This window comes from Fundulus heteroclitus, chromosome 5 (assembly GCF_011125445.2).
Source record: "Fundulus heteroclitus isolate FHET01 chromosome 5, MU-UCD_Fhet_4.1, whole genome shotgun sequence".
In the NCBI taxonomy this organism is placed as follows: Eukaryota; Metazoa; Chordata; class Actinopteri; order Cyprinodontiformes; family Fundulidae; genus Fundulus; species Fundulus heteroclitus.
In genome coordinates, this window is record NC_046365.1 from 34731064 (window position 1) to 34751556 (window position 20493).

The 20493-nt window shown below is 40.9% G+C and overlaps 1 protein-coding gene across 1 annotated transcript; it reads right to left on the minus strand.

Annotated features, from left to right (window-relative positions):
* Window positions 1-304: 304 nt before the first annotated feature.
* Window positions 305-16392, minus strand: LOC105923499 (PDZ and LIM domain protein 3). The gene is made up of 7 exons (XM_012859501.3): window positions 16111-16392; window positions 7294-7445; window positions 6590-6674; window positions 6311-6498; window positions 3705-3832; window positions 2766-2877; window positions 305-960 (listed from the first exon to the last, which is right to left on the minus strand). The coding sequence occupies exons 1-7, from the start codon at window positions 16201-16203 to the stop codon at window positions 771-773; spliced, it is 948 nt and encodes a 315-aa protein (XP_012714955.2). The 5' UTR covers window positions 16204-16392; the 3' UTR covers window positions 305-770.
* Between the last annotated feature and the right edge of the window lie 4101 nt (window positions 16393-20493).

A 20493-nucleotide genomic window follows, 5' to 3' on the forward strand; every position in this document is an offset into this window, starting at 1 on the left:
GTAAATCATAACAGTAGAATGTGACTATGTTAGGGATAAAACTTGGGAAAAATAACACAGAATGTAAAAAAAAAAGGGTTTGGCTGCTGAGTGAGGCTGTGCATTCAAACTGTCTCTGGGTATAAGTACGTTTTATCACAGTTGTTCTGTTGCACTTGAGTTCAGTTTATTTAGTAAGTTAAAGAAGTGTACATTATCTTTTAAAATAAAATTGGAGTATATATTGCATTTTAATGTCAAACATTGTAGCATCTTAGAGACACAACCAAACAGTTGGAAGCTACAAGAAAAATTCTTCAGCTTGTAAGTTGCAACAACTTTAATGAAGGGGATTTGCTCATCATTAGTTATTCAGGACATTTGGCCTTAGCTAGAAATTAGAAATTAGCTATCTCTTTACATATGATTTTTACATTTGTTTCATTTACTGTCAGGCCAGCATGACAGCTTTAATACATACTATTCATTGCTTTGTTTTTTTAAATATATTTTTATGGATGCTATGGGATAAAACTTCTCCCCAAACTCTTTTCTGGAAGATACAAAAGGTTGTTTATAGCGATTACCATTGCACCATTTAAATGACGACAGAGTGCCGCTATCAGCTGCTAAATGTGATTTACTGGTCAGAATGTTACATAGGGAAGCGTCACACGGCTCTGATTATTTTGCACCAACAACAACAAAGTGCAGAAGAAAACATGAAACTGATGTAGGACCTGAGAGGATTTGCCGAAGTGTTTGTTGCCTGTGCTAATTAGGGGAAGGATCTACGCAGAGGGAAATGTGGTGATGAGGTCGTGGCCCTCCGGCGGTCTCATTCTGGCTCGAGCGTGGATCTCACAGTACAGCTGGCCTTCGACGAAGAAATAGCCTTTCTGTTTCAGGTTGACGTCACAGTCGGTACACACAAAGCAACCGGGGTGGCGATATTTGTCTCGGGCTTTCACCACCGTCCCACTGCAGCATCAAACACAGAGAAGGGGAGATCGACAAAAAGGATTTCCTTTTGTTAAGTTTTCACAGGCAGACCTTTGATGTTTGTGCTCTATGTCCTTTAATTGACCAATTCACCACATTTACTTTGCAGTAAGTGAATAAAAAGTCATGTAAAACAGTGGCTTCTGTAATATTTATGAGACAGAAAGGATAACATGTGACTTCACACAGAGGAGATTTTAATAGAACAAAAAAGGTTTTCATGAAACCAAAGAAACTGGAAAAACAAGCTTGTCAGATTGTTTCTTTTAAGGCATCGTCCTCATCGTTGGAGTCATTATCTATGTTTTCTTTAATGTTTTATCTTATTTTACTTTCCCAAACTTTCCACTTTTAATGTTTTGTATCTTGCTTTGTGTTCCCTTGACACCTGATCTATAAAGCCTAGCTGAAAGGAACAATTGGTGCACAGTTTTTGCGGCAGATTGCAGTCTTCCTCTCTTTAGAGCTCAAAGAAAATATACTTTTCATTCAGACGTCTGAAATGAGGAATCCGGCAGATTGCGAAACAGGAAGATGGTGCAGCATTTTAAGATAAAAAGCATTGATTAAAGTTAGATATGCTTTCAAATATATAACTATTTTACATAGATACTGTAGATAACTCTACTAACTCGCAGTTTTATAAGAGCAAAAAAGAAAGTTTTGAAACCCATATTTCAAAAAGCCAGACGAAAAGCTGGCTGCTTTCTTTTTCTTTCTTTTTTCAGGTGACAAAATGAAAAAAGCCAGCTTTCAATAGACATTTCATTTTTCCACACAACCGAGATAATAAACATGTCCTGGTCACCAAAGATGCCAAGAAGTTGGCCATGGATGTATTTCACATGAATACTGTATATATGAATGCAGGCAGTTTGCCCTCTAAATAGACTTCTAATAGTTAATTTAAATACCCTGTCAGTGCCGACAGATGCTTCTTGCTCAGCCTAGCTGTTTTATTACAACTGCTTTTGTGTCCAGGTTCAGAACTAGCAGCACGTGCAAACAGGTTTGCCCTGATTTAGCACCCCAAATACATTTGCCAAATGTGAAAAGTCTCCGTAGAGCTTTGACAAAGGTTTCTTGGGTGCATCGTCAAGGCTCCACTCCCCATTCGGGCATGACGCACCATGAAAGCTTCTCGGCTGTTTTGAGCATAAATAAAACATCTGCGGTGAGATTTGTGGGGGTTTGGTATCATGGGAGCAGCACATCCTGGTCCTTGAAACTGCACGGGGAGCATGGTTTTAGCACTGGTAGCTTCTCCATAAAGTTACACATACACACACAAATGCACACAAAACAAAGTGGCTTCATGCCATGGCTGGAAACCAACAACCCAAGCTGACTAAGTAGCGACAACAACACTAACAAGCTTTAAAACAAAAAAACAAAAACACATATAGAATTGCGCACACCTCCAAATTGCACATACATACAGGATACTGAAAAGCCTGTTTTTTCAGATTGTCAAATAGAAGCCCTGACATAGTATAACGCAATGAGGAGGAAGCGCTAGCAGCTTATAAAGTTTTGGAATGAAGTATGAATATATTATGTTTGGTTTAAACCATTTGCAAGAATGTAAACAAATCTTTATTGGTAAATTTAAAGCAGAACACATAAGCACAAGCAATAAATCACTGTACATGTACATGTAACTCCCTCTCTCTACACGCTATTACCGGTGTGACATTGTCACAGGGCTGATCTTTTTTGCCCGTTTGTTGTCCCGCGCTGGGTCTTAATAACAACCACAGACGATTTGATCTTTTTGTACTCACACAATCCCATTCCCACACTTGTCGCAGACGGGCAGCTTCTGCAGATTTCCTGTGGGCGGAGTGGGTTTGGTCGTGGGGGCTTTCACTGTGCGAGTCACAATGGGTCGAGTGCCTGCATGCATGAGACAGAAACCTCTCAGCAAAACAAGCTTTTGTGATTGCATCACATAAATTAAAACAAAAACACTTGAGGCATATACGGCAGGAGCGCCTCAAGAACAGGAACACACAATGACCCCTTGAATCCTAATTGGTGCGTCCTCTGGGGCTCTAAGCATATTTCATACGGAAACTCAACCAGGACACCTTTTTTTTCCCCCATGCAACCAAGGAAACACAAGGAAGGGCTTTTGTGTCGACATAATAACCAACTTTAAGAACACAGCACTTGATTAGTAAGGAGGACACATTAGAATGTGTTTCAGTTGCACATTGTTTGGCTTTATTGGTTCATGTTTACAGTCCAGAATAAATCATCTAATTACTGTTAGAGACTATTTTTACTCTTTAACACTGTATATAAACTCCTGGAAAAAAAAACATTTATGGGGTTAAAGGAGAAAAAAAAGGGAAATGTGGTTTAAATGATTGGTGGTTTGAGGAAGAAATCCTAAAACTATTTCTTCAAATAGTTGTTAATAAAACAATCGAACATGTAAAGGTGTCTATATAGACCTCAACAAAAGGTTTTGATTTGCATCTGTGAAAGTCAACTCTATATATGTTCATGGGCACGTTTGATTTCATCAAATAAGCCATACAAGTAATAACCAATAAAACAATGCATGAGTAAAACTTAAAATAATTAATAGATTTAATTTAAAAACTCTCACATATTTAGAAGACCTATCAAATCACAAACCGAGTGGCATTAACGCATCTTAATTAAACCGGAAATGAAAATGCTTTCGATGATTTGAAGGAAACGCATCATCTCACCATCACTGTCAATAAACTCCTGCAGGGCCTTAAAGGCTCCGGACTGCCGGGGCTCCTGGGGGTCGTCCTGGTCTCTCTGTAACATTCGGTACACGTCAGATTCCTCAATGCTGGTCAGCGTCCTGGGACTGAGCAGAACATTCAGAGACGAGAGAGATTTAGGCACAAATACGGACTGCAAAGATGAGGGAGGCTCTACTGATCACACTCGGCCTTATAAACCTCATTATTTAATCAGTCATCATATTTTTATGTACTTTATTCTCATCAAGAAGAGTTTGAAGCAATACATTTCATTTTTAATTCTTTGTTGCTGATGAATACCTCTAATTGTTTGCAATACAATTACATTTCTTTATTTTTAATTTTGTGTTTTTGCATTTTTGAAGGTCTGCTCTATGAATGCTCATTCTCCGTTTTTTCTGTGGATGTCTTTTGATTTGTGTCTGTGTGTTATACGTGAATTCTGGGCCGGTCTCTCACCAAGAATTTCACTTTCACATGATAACATTAAAGACTCTTGATTATTGAAATGCATCGCATTCTATTTTGACAGAGGAAAATCATTGTGGGCTGTATTTTCTGTCTCGTGCTTAAAAAGACCGACTCTTCACTGCCTGCTGTTCTCAGAGTTCTTTATTCATGACAACCAGATAAAATCCCCCTGAGAACGTGGCGAAGCTCGTAGTTTTAAGTTCCAGTTATCGAGATGCAAAATTTGGCCTTAAGGTGGCACCAAAGCGAGCGTTTTAATCCTGATTTACTTCCAGAGCTTTCAGTTGTACACAGAGCGTTCACTGTTAATCACTTTTGATTTATTTAGCTTTAAAGAATGCATTCAAAGTCATTTTATGAGTTTCAAACCTAGAGTCTAAAGTGAACCACACCCTGCAGTTATGTTCTGTAACAAATTACCTATTTTCACCCTAGTTTTTTTTTATTTGCTTATTAATTACCACAGTAAGCATAGAGTAGCTGCTCCTCAACTGAGCTTTATATGAAAAAAAAAAACAAAACTACAAATGCTTTGTTTCAAAGGGTCACAGAGACTAAAGTCAGTACTAATCTCTGTGGTTTGAAATGAAGGAGTGGTCATTGAAAGTATATGATCACAAACTGGGTTCCTTTTAACACAAATATTATTTTATAAATCACATTAAAATTGAGGCTCACAGATTTGGTTTATCTGAGGTATGTTGACAAGAAACTATGAACACAATTCAGCAAAAGTTTGAAATTTTTGTAATTCACGAGCATAACTAAAATCTAGTTATTTTCAAACAAAAATAAATAACTGAGATGTGGATTGTACTTTATTCAAAAGTACACAAATAACCAGTCAAGGTTTTCAAGGCTACGTGTCATAGTTTTCACTTTCTTCTTCACAGCTTATTCCCAGCTTTAGATTCTTTATCTCTTTGTATTTTATCTTTGTATTTTACATTTTTATTCTGGCTTTTCACTCAGCTTTCCTCTTCATTCTTTGTTTATGGCTACATCTTTAGGAGAACTGCCTCCCTTCTCAGAAAAAAACATTCTCGTTTATCCTTTCCTCTTCAATGGGAACCTGTAGAAACTTTCTCCTTGAGGAAACAAAGAAGAGTCTGTGGGGGCTCTGAAAAAAGGTTGTGGACAGTCATATTGAAAGGAAAAAAAAAAGCAGTCAGCTTCATGATATTTAGCATAAAGTTGCCATTATTACTGAAATGTAAAAGGTTCACAGCACTGACTCTAAGCTCCCAGTCTGTGGATGAGAACTGCAACCCTAGGTCGGTCCGACCAGTGATGCTGAACTCCAAGGTCAGGGTATATCTGATTTTGATCACACCATCTGTCACATTTAACCAGAAGACCCAGACCCACTATTGACCAAAAAGATCCAACAGGAATTCACCAAAACGTTTGTTGACGAAACCTCAACGTTCCTGGGACAATATCCTTTAAACCGATGACACAAACCTGCAGGTTTTTGGACGGTCACATCAGTTCCCAGGAGACCGTTCCTTTTTGGGGAAACAAGGAGGAAGCTGGCTGGTGTTCTGAGGCTGCTTTGCTGCATCGGGCGCAGAAAGCGCTGGATATGCGCAGAGCACAATGGAGTCTGAAGACTACCAAGGCCTCCTGGAGTTAAAAATAGTGGCCACTGTCAGAACGCAAAGCCTCAACCCCAGGTCGGGGGTCATCCAACAGGGTAATGACCAGAAAGATGGAGCTAAAAGCACCAAGAATGGCTGAGAAAGCCCTGGACTGTTTGGAAATGACCCGCTTTATGACCTTCATTCCACCGAGCACTGAAGCAAAGATCTAAAAGAGTGGCTCAAACCTGAGATAGGTTACAGAGTTTACTCGGGGTCAGATTACCCGTTGCCATGTGCAGATATTTTAACCCTGCAAAAAAGATGCCAACACCACATCTCAAACAGAGGGCACCAACTTTATCGTCCATGCATTTCTTATTTATCACTTAAATAAGTTCAGCTAACTCAATATGGAAGAGTAATTTCTAGTCTGTGGATTTCCATTAGACTTTGTCAGTTTCAGGTTATTTCAGAGAGTTTTCTGTTCGTAACAGATTTGCCAGCTCCTCTACAGTAAATTTCGAGCACCTCTCTGGCTTCTGATGGACCAGGCCTCGGATCTGGCCCTCCATGGCGTCTTGGATGTTGCCTGAGGAGTACAGGCCTATGGGAGTGTTGTAGGAGGTGCTGACCACCTGCCGCTTGTCGTCAATGTTCGCTGCTGCCACAAACGGCTGAGCCTTTCGGTTGTGAGCAGTGCCGATCGGTTTATATTCCTTCAGGAAGGAGAAAAAAAGAAATAATTTAGAATTCTTTTTTTTTTTATTTCATGATGGAGCGGAGGACGGAGGGATACTTCTCACAAACCTGCTGTTCTCCTTCCAGGTTTATTTTAAACGGGTGAGCTCGTCCCTCCTCCACAACCCGTGGGGACCACAGCCTTGATTCGTTCCTGGTAGACACACACAAACCCCCTCAGAGTAACACGTTTTATCAATCTGTTAGAGCCAGATGTGTCTGGAACCCATAACAGAGTTTAAACCACGTTCTATTTGCAGCAGAACATTAAATATCTGGTGCCTTCTTTTGGATTTTCTTTAAAGCGTCTTATTTCTTGCATTAGTTACAACAACATTAGTAATTCAGACTGTAACAACTTAAAAATATCACTCTTCATTGCTTATTTTTTTGTAATATCATAAAAAGGAATGAGTACAATCTATAAATAAATCAATATGGCATGAGGACTGATACAACAATCCTTGTTAAAGTTCACCTTGAGAGCTTCAGCTTATATCCTGAAACCGCTGTCCTCTCAGGACAGTTAACACCCTTGACAGACTGGGCTGGAACAATATTTCCTGATTCAATTCAGTTTATTTTTATGGCCCTAACAACAAAAGTAATCTTGGGGCACAATGCGAAGCCCGTAAACGAGGTCCTTTCAGGATGTATTGTAATCAAATACCTTCACATAATCTGTTTAACTCCTCCACAAACAGTATTTGGCTGCATTTCATGCGTTTATATGACAGCAGGTGTTTCTTTACGTCAGTGTTTGTGTTTCTCACCTTTCCACGGTGAGGCACAGCTGCTGGGAGCATTCCTTGATCTTGCTCTGGGCCTCGCTGTGCAGCATGTCTGCCGCCGGGACTCCATCGATGGCCACGATGACGTCCCCGGCACACAGGTTGGCGCCGGATGCCTTACTGCCGGGAGTGACCTGGAGGGGACCAGGTGAACAGATTACAACAGATGGATGTGAAGAAGTAGACACGTAGCCTTTCTTAGTGGAAGTTGTTGTTTTTTTCGGTGTGTGTCCTATCCAGGGAGCTTGAGCGCAAAGCATGGTGCGACCGGTCGCCTTGCAAACCGGAAACAAATATGGTTCAGACCAACATGATTCATAACTGGCAAATTTTGTTTTAAAATCATTTTTAATTGGTAAATAACATTTCTGACAGGAAATGAGACAGGCAGTGAAATAAAACAACATAAAATAGTCGGCAGTTTTTTTTTTTGGGGGGGGGGGGGGAAACATCTGATTTTATTAATGTTTTACATTAAAAGTAAAACATTTTTTCATACTTCTCTAAACATTCAGTGGAAAAAAAAAACGTCTTTGTTAAAATTACAGCAACCAAACCTGTCTTATAACTGCTGAACAGCTTTTTGCTGTCATAGTTTTTTAGTTTTGGACTTCTCTTTATTTAACCTGTTCACTCCTCTGTCACCAGCCAGTAATCAGTCAGGTCAGTCCGCCTCTCAGCCACCACTCACTAACCAATCAGGTCGTGCCTCTTCCCTTCCTCAGATCAGTTCCACCTGCTGCCAGTAATTAGTTTCACTCTGGTCACCTGTTCACTCCTCTACTTATACCTGCCTCACTCCACTCTTTGTGTCCAGATCATTTCGAGCCATTCGATGAGGCGAGTCCAGCGGTTTGTGTTTGCCTTCCTACCTGTGATCTGACCCGATTTTGCCTCCGGATTATCTGAGCCAGTCTGATCCCTGTTTTACCTGATTACCTGCCCATTTCCCTGACCTCTATCTACCCTGACTCCGCCCTAGGATTCTGATTTGGACTGTCTTTCGGACTGTGTTTTTCCCTTCGTCATCCTCCCTGCCTATGTCATCCCGGTTCTAAACCATCGCCTTCCTTTTAATACACTGTCTTTAAACATTTCCTGTCTTGTCTGGCTGATTCCTGGGTCCTCTGGTTCTGTTCATTACATTTGCACGTTTCGTCGGGTATATGCTCTTTGATGATGAACTCCAAGTCTCTGAAGTTGGAAGGCCTCCCTTCCGTCACCCTAATCTTTTGCTCCCTTCCTCAGATTCTCCAACAGATTCAAGTTGAGTCTCAGGCTCTATAACATCAATATTAGTCCCAGTCAGAAAAAAAAACATTTTAGTAAAAACTGTAATATTACTTTAAGTCTGAATCTCCCTGGAGATAAACTATAGTGGGGTTTATGATGTGTTTTGTGTCTGCATGCATCCCGTCTACATGTTTTTGCACATGTTAGCCTGTAAGTTTTAAATTATGTAAAGCTACAATTTGGGAAGGCGTCCTTTGGATGAGGGCACCAGCAAGTAAAGGACTGGCTTGGTTTATTTATTTGCCTTTATTATTTATGTGCATTTTGATGGGGAAATAGAAAGGAGAAACCCACAACCCAAATAATATTAGCAAGGATGACAAATATTTTAATACCATACCAAACTTTCTGCTCTGATAAAACTAAATCAGAGGTGATATGTTCAATCTGACCACATTGCCCCAAAGAGGTGTTGATGTTAAGCAGGGGATCGCTTTAAATCACTTTACTACACCTTTTACTCATCCGTGCTAAACTGGAAAATAAATTAACCAAGACACATTCATTGACAACAGAGCTTTACTAAACCAAAAATTGGTCTTATGATGATATATCCTGTTTTGGTTTTTTTTGTTTTGTTTTTTTTGCTCTTCCTAGTTAGAAATAACATTTCATATTTATGTTTTTACGAAGCATCTCTAACTATTAAAGTAACTCCGGCAAGGCAGATCCAATAATAACTACACAGTCATTAATAATAGATTATGAAATCACTGTTTTGGAGAACTCACATCATGGATAATAAAAATGTGCTTTTCAGATTTCTGTTTTTAAAAACCCTACAAATCACTTGGTATCCGTCTTATCTGCCGTCAAAGCAGGGCCTTTATAACATTGATCTTTGACTTCTGGTTATTCAGTATTTTATCAATCGAATGAAATATTAACAAACCCAACAATAACAGAAGATCAAATCTGTACGGGGTTTCAGCAGCAAACAAAAATACGGCATGCATTACTCAGAAAGGCTGCGGCTGTCAAGAGTTGGAGGGGTCATGAGAAGACCGTGACCTCTGGACTAATTTTTTACAGCCAGGAGAAACTGATGAAAATAAATACAGAATGTTTTGGTTCTGTGTGACTTATTAAAGCTTAGTCATATTGGAATCAGGATCTTACATATCCTCCCTAAAAAAACTTTGATTAACTTTGTGTTCAACTCCCCCACAAAGCAGGCTAAACTTATCAAGTGTCTCCTTTGTTGTTGTGTAATCCTCAAGATCCATCAAAGTCAATACATACGTTGTGATGACTAAAGAAGGAGGTGGTTGTCTTCAACATTATTCATGCTGCTTGTTGTTTCCTAATTTTTCATTAACGCTTCATAACCGTAAACTTAAATGTGATTTTTAGGGATTTTGTGTGACAGATCGTCACAAAATAGAACAACCTCACATGAGAAGGAGGGAAATGTTCAGTTCCCTCTAACGTGACACCCCTAAATAAAATCCAGTGCAAACAACTGCCTTTAAATGGGAAATAGACGCGATTGTTATTTAATCAGATGCACAGCTGTCAGACGTCTATCAGAGAGAACATTAGTGACGATGAACAAAATAGCCAGGGATAAAGCTGTACGGATGTTTAAAAGGCAGCGATCGTAAAAAACAAAACCCCAAACTTTGAACATCCCGCTGAACACTATTCAGGAATACGCGGCACAGCAAAACCTACCAAGACACGTCTGTCTGCCTGAACTGACGGGCTGGCTTTTAGTAGAGAGTTGCAGGAATGAAGCAACATGTGGAAGAAGCTGTTCTGGTTAGATGTTATGCCCAAGGTGTTGAAGCTGTTTTTGATGCATAAAACTAATCACCCTGAACGTCTACTGCTAAACATGGTGGTGGCAGTATCATACTACGAGAGCGTTTTTCTTCAGCAGAGACAGAGAAGCTTTCAGAGATGATAATACGTAAACTAGATCGGTGGATATTGGACAATCCTGGGTAAAAACTGTTTTTTTTTTCCAAAGCGCATTGATTTATTAGAATGGCCTAGTCAAAGTCCAAAGACCAAATTCCAATCTAATGGGTACAAAGATTTGAGAATTGATGCTCATAAAGTATTTATGTAACATTCTACAAATTCACATTTGTTCATTAATAGAATTCAAAATTCTTCTTCTCAGGTATAAAGCCCTTAATAATCAAGCTCCACCATACATCAGAGCTCTGATTACCCCGTATGTTCCTAACAGAGCACTTCACTCTCAGACTGCAGGTCTGCTGGTGGTTGCTTCTGTGCTTTTTGTCTCTCTTGTTGTGTCTCTGCTCTGTCTTCTGTAACCCCAGTCGGTCGAGGCAGATGACCGCTCATACTGAATCTGGTTCTGCTGGAGGTTTTCCTTCCCGCTAATGGGGAGTTTTTCTTTCCACTGTCGCTTCATGCTTGCTCAGTATGAGGGATTGCTGCAAAGCCATGGACAATGCAGACGACTCTCCCTGTGGCTCTACGCTTCTCCAGGAGTGAATGCTGCTTGTCGGGACTTTGATGCAATCAACTGGTTTCCTTATATAGGACATTTTTGACCAATCTGTATAATATGATTACACTTGATTTTGTAAAGTGCCTTGAGATGACACGTTTCATGAAATGGCGCTATATAAATAAAATTTAATTGAATGGAATTGAATTTACTTTGTTTTTGTCTCCCCCCTGAAATTCCGGTAATGAAGCTTTTCTAAGGCGTGTACATACGCACTCACACAAGGCAAGTCACTGCAGAAAACGCATTTTAATGTTCTACCTTAAAAAAAGCTTTGAAAATGATGTAGATTATTTTTTCCAGGTACCCGCTGCCCAAAAACATTCATTTTAGGTTAATTTGATATTCTAAACTGCAAGTATGTATGAGTGAGTGAGGGACTGATGCCGTGCCTCCTTATTTCCTTAAGATGTCGTTCTTGTTATTTTGGGGATTTCAGTGACATATGAGATACGCATGTTTCATATCCAGATAACAAATGCTCTGCTGGACGCCGTTTTGTGCACTTTGTCCTCTAATTCCTTCAAGATGGCGGAGATCTTTTGTAAATTCTTTGTCTGTTCTTCATCAGTGGCACATCGTCAATTTATACCGTTCTTCATTGGCGGGGCCTCCTTGTTCCATTCTCCTGCTGGGATCACAGCTTTATGAGATCTCCTCTCCCCGAGTCTCACCTGACCCGAATACGTCTCCGACATACAAAACCCAGACTCCGCTGTGAAGCCCGACCATTCAGACGATTTATGCATGTTTCCTTGGAAGATGGCCGTCAGCGAAACGGTGGCGGCTCACTGGGATGCAGCAGCGGGACAGGAGGCCTTACTGGACTACATCAGCCTGATTAGGGTTCAACACGGGCCTAAACCAGCGGGTCTGTTGTCACGGCAGAAACTGAAGCTTCGGCGGTGACGGCATCCAGATGGAACATGTAATCCGATGGCCAGGAAGTGATGAAGATCATAGAGTATTCGCAGCACGGCATCAAAGAATACCTTCAAACTGAAGCTGCCATCCCTGCGGATGCTGCACAGAGCGTGACCCGTCCTCGGTCATATTGCGTTACTGGACATGGCGCACCGAGCTACACAGAGACCGCTACACTAAACTAAGATTTGGTCGTCCGCCTATAAATAACCGTGGATGAAAGTGAAGAGAGGAGGATCTGTGGTGCCAAGAGGGAGCAGTAATTTACAGGAGAGTATTAGCTGAAGGTTGCTGACAGACTCTTCCACTGATTTATTGTCTGTGAACTTTATTTCTCTTCATATTTGCCTTTTACTCATTCCCCCCCAACCCCAATTTAATTATAGACAAGTTATGTGAAACATGTTTTTAATTAAAAACAGCCGCTTTGATGCATTTCCATGCAAATTTTGTTTTTTATAATCATTCTAAACTCAATCAAAAAACTAACTCAGTTTAAAATGTAATAATAAAAAATTCCTCTGCTACGTAAATTATACCTAGTGGCAGAGACCCTGATCATTAAATCAGCTCTACGTCATGTGGTGTGGGTTGGTTGGTTGGGGGCGCACATAATTAAAAGATATATACAGTATGTTTCTGTGAGTCAGCGCTCAAAAAGAGGTTTCAGTGACTCTTTTTGCAGCATGGCTCAGAGCGGCAGCAGTGAAACCCGTGAAGCTCTAACAGACTGAGAGCTCAGTGGTAAAATACTGCATCTGATGTCATTTATTTAAAATCCCTCTACAGACCATAGATATACTGTACTTGTGTTTCTATGTCAAACCTCCCATTCACAAACCTCCCTGCCTCTTCATTTTCACTATTTATAATGAGTTAAAATACACAATTGGGCAGTGACTAGAAACATATATGGATAATAAATGTATAATGTGTAAATCCCATTTAAATAATTAAAATTTTAAACCATAAAAGGATGATTTTTTTTATTAAATACGTTCATTAATTTTCAGTCTTACCTATTTATAAGTTATAAATTCAACTTGATTATTTAGTTCTGATCCGTGGTAATCGTCCGTTCATTTTGTAGTTTACTTCATTCATTCGGAGAGAACTGTCCAGAATAGTTTAATAAACATCATAATCAGACAATATGTCAAGATGGCCGTTGTGTGTAGAAATTGATGTAAATTCAGGTTTAAACATCTGATGTGCAGAAACAAAGGATGTAATTCAATAAACTCACAGCTCAACACACACACACACACACACACACACACACACACACCTAGGGGCAGCTTAGAGAGAGACCAGTTCAGCAAACAGTCATGTTTTTTGACTGCGGGAGGAAGCCGGAGTACCCAGAGAAAACCTCCACATGCACAGGGAGAACATGCAGACTCCATGCAGAAAGACCCCAGGCTGGGATTTGAACCCTGGACCTTCTTGCTACTAGACAACAGTGCTTGCTGGAACTCTGTACGCCTCGCTTTTGGTTCAGCTCAAATCAGTTTTTTTAGAGCCACAAAAGCAACAGGTCTCTTCAACATGGACCAGCTTGTTTTTATAATACCTACTGCAGAAAATCTGTTCAGATTTTTTTATTTAAAGAACAATTTTGTTTTTGCTTTCAGGTCTAATACATTTTATTCAATGGGATATTCGAAGTTTGTAGAAAAAAGCAACCTATTAAACAAAAGAAATACTTAATAAAAATAGAATATTCCTTCTACTATCAGTGTTTATTGTTTAGGAGAAGCTGCTAAAGTTAGCATTTTTAAGTGAAGAGTCTCATTTTGTGGTCAAAAGGGCCGTAGGTCGCACACACCCCTGGTCTAGACCCTCTCCTCTGTGCAGTTTGGTCGTGGGGGCCGGTGTCTAAAGCTTTTAATGGGTTGAGGAAAAGAGCAATCTAGTGTCTGTACCGAATGTGATGAGGAAAATGCTGCTTTCTGCATAAACAGATGGCTGTGTGGCCTTCTGAGACTGCTGTTTGCCGAAGAACAAGATGGTTATCGTCTGGTGTTTACTTTCCACAAGCAGCCGGGACGCCAGTGAGTCATTCAGAGGATGTTCCTGACCAAAAATGGCAGCGAGTGGAGAGGCAGGATTCAGTTGTGCTTGAATGAAGCTGGAGAGTTCGCTGCTGCTGCAGCTGCAAAAAAAAAAAAAGCCTATGAGAATTTTCTGTTTTCCTCCAACAGGTTGGAAAAAAAATTGCTCCTTAAATCACGTCATCCTTTAACCTCCGTGCGCTTCTCTCCTCTCTATTTCTTAACCATCTCAGGCCTCTCTCTCATCACTGCCCTCATATAGGCCTCTTAGTGTCCACTGACACAACAGGTGTGAGGTTACTGGGTGCAGCCGGCCATATAGCTACACTTTTATTTAGTTCCTGAGGTCTTTCCCTAAATATAGATGAGGACTAACCCCAACAGAGTCCGGGATTACTCATCCCTTCTCCCTTTAGCCTCTGCGACTCTGGGGGATTAGGTTCACAAATTAATCCCAACACAAAAGGAGACATCGCTGTTTTTGTTCAGACGGTTTGCCTTTGTGGTTTGTGGACTTAAAATATGAGCGAGGCAGAACATGCAGGTAAAGAGTGGTTAATAACCGCTTTAAATGGTAAATGGCCTCAACCCCAAAGCACTTTACACCACAATCAGTCATTCACTCATTCATTCACACGCCGATGTTTCTGTATTCCAGATACAGCATTTCTCTGGAGTTTTTTGTTCTTGGAACTTGTCGGGAGGTGTCCATCTCGTCACATCTGGTACAAAAGCAACAGCGTTTGAAAAAAAAAAGAAAAAAAAAGGATCAAACCGACATTCAAACATAGTGGCGGTAGTATAATGGTCTGGGGCATTTCTGCTGCTTCGAGACCAGGACGACTCGCTTTTGCCAAAATCATGACATTTGTTTTCCATCAAAAGAAAATCCCAGGGAAGGCCCAGCCATCGATTTGTTACCTTAAACTAACATCAAGCAGACTTTGGTTGTGCAGCAGCAGGACACTGAAGAGAAGCAGGGCAGCAAATCCACCTCGGATAAACCAAAAGCACCGAAGTCTGGACTTAAATCCAGTCACCATAATGTGGAAGTTTGTTAGAACCGGCCGTGCTCAAATGAAAATCATTCTAAAAAGATTGGGTGGCATTCCTCCACAGCGATGTTAATTACTCATGTTCTGTTAGTGCAACTGCATGATGGCAGCTGCTGCTGCCAGGGATGGCATATGCAGTCAGTAGGTTTAGAGGGTAATTACTTTTTAACAGAACCAAGTTGGTGTTGATGGCTTTTTTCTTAATTAATAAATGAGATCACAACTTAAAACCTGCTTTTTTTCCTATTTCCTCATGGTTTGTAAGGGGGTAAACCCCCTTTTCAAAGCACTGAACCTAAATCATTTTGACCTGAAAGTTTGGTTCTGTGAAGTAGAACCCCTTTTCTCTCATGCAGCTTCTCTATGAATTCCTATCTACGACGATAAGCTGCTCTATACTGAGCTATGCCAAAGTGGGATTTTGCTGTCTTCTGGTCAGACGCATTGTCATAACTCATGTAATAAAACACCGTCATCATTCCAGCTTTGTCCAAATCTGATATCTCTGTCCTCACACGGCTCCCAGCGTAAACAGGAATGCCGAGCATCCAACATTTCATTCTTATCGTTGTTTTTCCAAGACTTTTGTTTTTTTTTATTATTAGGTTTTCGTTGTTTTCAGCGTTTGCATGTATTTCTGTAAATAGTTTCTATCCAAAAGCCCTCTCCATGAGACCCTGACATATGGACGTGCCAGGGAGCAACGTAAGCTGCTATTTGTATCTAAGCCACACACACGTCTGCTGTGGCACAGGTGCAGGCTCCAAGCCGCGCAGGAATGTTTCTAGAATGAACCGTCCTGGAAAGATAATGTTGACGGTAAACCGAACTGGGAGTCCTCTGGAGTGAACCCCCGGCCCCCCCCCGCAGTGGGGAAACGCAGGTTTAAATGCACAATGCAGAACATCTGTGAGAACTCTCTCTGGTATCACAAAACAACTTATGCGTACCTCCAAAAATGAACATTTTACCACATCCCGTCACTCACCCTGGAGATGGTCAACGGCTGGCTGAAGTCCTTTCCTCCCGTCAGCCGAAAACCCCAGGGGGGCGGCCCATCCAGCACGACACTGAGAGGCATGGCCCTTTGATATCTCCCAGCGGTTAGGACGCCAGCAGACGGCCGGGATCCCAGTTACAGAGTAGAGACGTTTCAAAGTGATGGAGATTTTGAACCGTGCTGTGGGGAGGCTTAGAGGGGAGGGGAGTGGACAGAGCCCACCCCCGGAGTGAGGTAATTGCTCAGATTTTAGGAACGCAGTTCAGTCTGCAACAACTCAAGCTGACTTAAGGCCTTTTAATTCTCCTTCTCTTTTCTTTTTTTTTTTTTTACAACAGAAGCGCGAGTTTTAACTCATAAAACACAACTTTATGGTTCTTTGTGTTATTCCGGACCTCCGTTTAGCCCCGGGAGTCTCTCCACCTTTGGGGTTACTTGTAAACAGGAGTGGAGACGTAAACCAGCCTCGGCCAGGAGCCAGTTGCTGCCAATGCGTCCATCCCGAGATGCTGGAGGTCTGGCAGGCCTCCTCTTGCTCTGCTTCACGCGTCCAGCTGCTCCTCTCCTTATTTGGTTCTGCAGGCAAAGCTCCTCTCTGGGGTCCTGGAGGCCTCGCAGGAACATTCCAGTCACTTTGGATCTGGATGGGAATGGAGCCTCTTAACCCGGGTCTTTAACAGCAAACAAGTTTCTGTCAGACGTGGGTTGTTCAGTAACAGCTATTTTTGGCGTTTCGTTCTCTGCCCTTATCAGAACATGTCTTTTATGTTGACTTAAATTAGATATTTCCCATTTTACAAAAACTATCTCCTCTAGCGTGCAACAACCCTGATTGGAACCATCAGAGGGCTGGTTCCTTGATGCCTTTATCTTTATCAAAGCCTCATGAAACGTAAAAAAAAAAAACATACTTTTGTTCTTTGTTCTGTATAAAAGTAAATAAACGATGATCTACCTCAGATCTGCAGGCTCTCATTATGCAACAGATGTTCCCCATGTAAAAATAAAGAACATGACATTATTCATGAAATATGCAACATCCGCACGGAGCTTTCAACATCTTTTCTAAATATTTTCAGTGCGGGTCATTTTGTTTATTTGAATGTTTAGGATGAGAATATTAAAGCCACAGAGTGGAAGAATCCAACCCCCTTCCTCTGTTTCTCCTGACTAAATCTGACTTTTTCAAGTGGCCACATTTTCTTAGCAAAGTTTAGGAGCACCTGTGTGTAAATATCTTACAATTGCTATTTTATAACAGGTGTGCCATGGGAACTTGATCACAAGTGCAAACACTTGAACATTTGTATGCAATGACATTTTTTACTAATCCAAATCTAATTACGAATCAGTAACGTTAATAGTTTTCTAAACATTGTCCTAAGTTGCCTCAAACTTTAGTTTAATCCATTCCTAACTTCAAGGTGATGGTAACTTATTGTTAAACATTTAAAATTATTGATAGAAATGCTCCAAAAAAAAAACAAAAAAAAAAAACAACAACAGTGAGCTTTTACCGTTATCTCCCTAAACCTTGAATTCCTTCTTTTTTCTGATCACTCTGTGCAACATAGTTTCTGCTACCAGGTGGTTTCCACCGCTCTCTTTTAGTGTGAAGGTTGTTACTCAGAGAAGAAGACTCAAATGAAATTATTTTCAGGGAGCTGTTTAAAAGGACAGCAGGTGAAGCCTTAAAGCCGTAAACAGTTTTATCCTTTTTGAGCTTTCGACCGATCTATTATGACAGCATTTGGTAATAGTGTTAACAGAAGGATGCCCATGCTATAGGGAATATATATGGAGATTTATGTTTCATTATAAAAGCTATACATGCATTTATTTTAGTCTGGTTAAGAAAAAAGGCTTTTACGCAATGTATCGAGTTAAAAGACGTAATTTGATAACAATTGACTAAGTAATTGCACGATTGAGTGAGTCCAGGCTTTTTTTTAATAGTAGGAATAAGCAGCAAACTGGCAACAACCCAGGATGACTTTTCTCTGCTAAAGAGCAATCCTAAAGAAGGTTGTGTCGTTAGCAGAAATGCTAACGAGTTGGGTGTTGGCCATTCACATATAAAAATATACACTCACCAGCCACTTTATTAAGCGCACCTTGCTAATACTGGGTTTGACCCCTTTTGCCTTCGGAGTTGCCTTAAGCATTCGTGGCATAGATTCAACAAGGTACTGGAAACATTCCTCAGGGAATTTGGTCCATATTGACACGATAGCGTCATGCAGATCCTGCATATTTGTCGGCTTCACATCCATGATGTTAATCTCCCGTTCCACCACATACTAAATGTGTTGTATTGGATTGAGATCTGGTGACTTTGGAGGCCATTTGAGGACAGCGAACTCATTGTCATGTTCAAGAAACCAGACTGAGATGGTTACTGCTTTATGACATGGCGCATTATCCTGCTGGAAGTAGCCATCATGGGTTGGGTACACTGCGGTCATAAAGGGATGGACATGGTCAGCAACAATACTCAGGTAGGCTGTGGCGTTGACACGATGCTCAATTGGTACCAAGGGGCCCAAAGAGTGCCAAGAAAATATTCCCCACACCATGACACCACCACCACCAGCCTGAACCGTTGATACAAGGCAGGATGGATCCATGCTTTCATGTTGTAGACGCCAAATTCTGACCCTACCATCTGAATGTTGCAGCAGAAATCGAGTCTCATCAGACCAGAAAACATTTTTCCAATCTTATATTGTCCAATTCTGGTGAGCTTGTGCAAATTGTAGCCTCAGTTTCCTGTTCTTAGCTGAAAGGAGTGGCACCCGATGTGGTCTTCTGCTGCTGTAGCCCATCTGCCTCAAAGTTCGACGTGTCATGCATTCAGAGATGCTCTTCTGCAGACCTTGGTTGTAACGGGTGGTTATTTGAATTACTGTTGCCTTTCTATCAGCTCGAACCAATCTGGCCATTCTCCTCTGACCTCTGGCATCAACAAGGCATTTCCGCCCACAGAACTGCCGCTCACTGGATATTCTCTCTTTTTCGGACCATTCTCTGTAAACCCTAGAGATGGTTGTGGGTGAAAATCCCAGTAGATCAGCAGTTTCTGAAATACTCAGACCAGCCCGTCTGGCACCAACAACAATGCTACGTTCAAAGTCACTTAAATCACCTTTCTTCCCCATTCTGATGCTCGGTTTGAGCTGCAGCAGATCGTCTTGACCATGTCTACATGCCTGAATGCATTGAGTTGCTACCATGTGATTGGCTGATTAGAAATTTGCGTTAATGAGCAGTTGGACAGGTGTACCTAATAAAGGGGCTGGTGGGTAATTTACCATTTTAACATTCATGTAAAAAAAAAATTAAGAGCAGTCCCTTGATGAAGCCTTGTTTCCTTTGGCGGATTGTGCAGCTTGAGTAGCAGCTTGAGTGCGTTCAGTCTCGTGCATGTCGACTGAGAGGAAACCAGGAGGGAGAGAAGGAGGGTTTCTCCTGGGGAAACCACTCGTGGTTTGAATATTTGCCGGATCAGGGATAGTTCCTTTAATGCTTGCAGTGCTAACTTCCTGATGCGACATGGTGGGAAAATCCCAAGAAGCTCAGGAAGAGAACTGTGGACCTCCACAGTGTGGTTCATCCTTGGGTACCATTTCTAGACGCCTGGAAGTGTCGTGTTCATTTCTTCAAACTATTTTACACATGTATAAAAACGAAGTGAATAACGGGATGGAAATGACAAAATATCATGGTGTTTACGGATCAGTTTCTGTGTTTAAATTCAAATATAATTGTTCGGCCATAATGACCTTGTCACATTTGGAGGAAAAAGGGGGAAGCTCACAAGGGTGAGAAAAAACATGCTAACTGCTAAGGATGGGGGCAGCAGCATCACAATGTGAGTGCTTCGCAGCGGGAGGGACTGGTGCACTTCACAAAATAATAACCATAATGCAGAAATACTGAAGCAGCATCTTCACACATCTGCCTAGGAGTTAAAGTTTGGGCACAAATGGGTCTTCCAATGACCCTAAACATACCCAAAACATTTCATCCTAGTCACACAGTTTAAAGACAGTTTTAGCAAATAAATTACTTTAGTAATCTTAACTGACTCAAAACAGGAAAGGTTTAGTCTTTTGACAGTTATGTGGCATATTGGTTTTAAATGTACTAATTATACCAGATTTAGAACAGGATCCAAGATGTGGCATAGATAAGGAAGGACCTTAAAGTGCAACACTTTAAGGTCGAATGCACACATTCGACTAAAATATACGTCCAGTGGTTGTCAGGCATCGTCTCTAAATGCTTCATTATGTTTTTCCACAGGGTTACAAAGAGATCAGATCAACACTTGATATTACCAAACGTTATTAATTAAAAATTATTCAACTA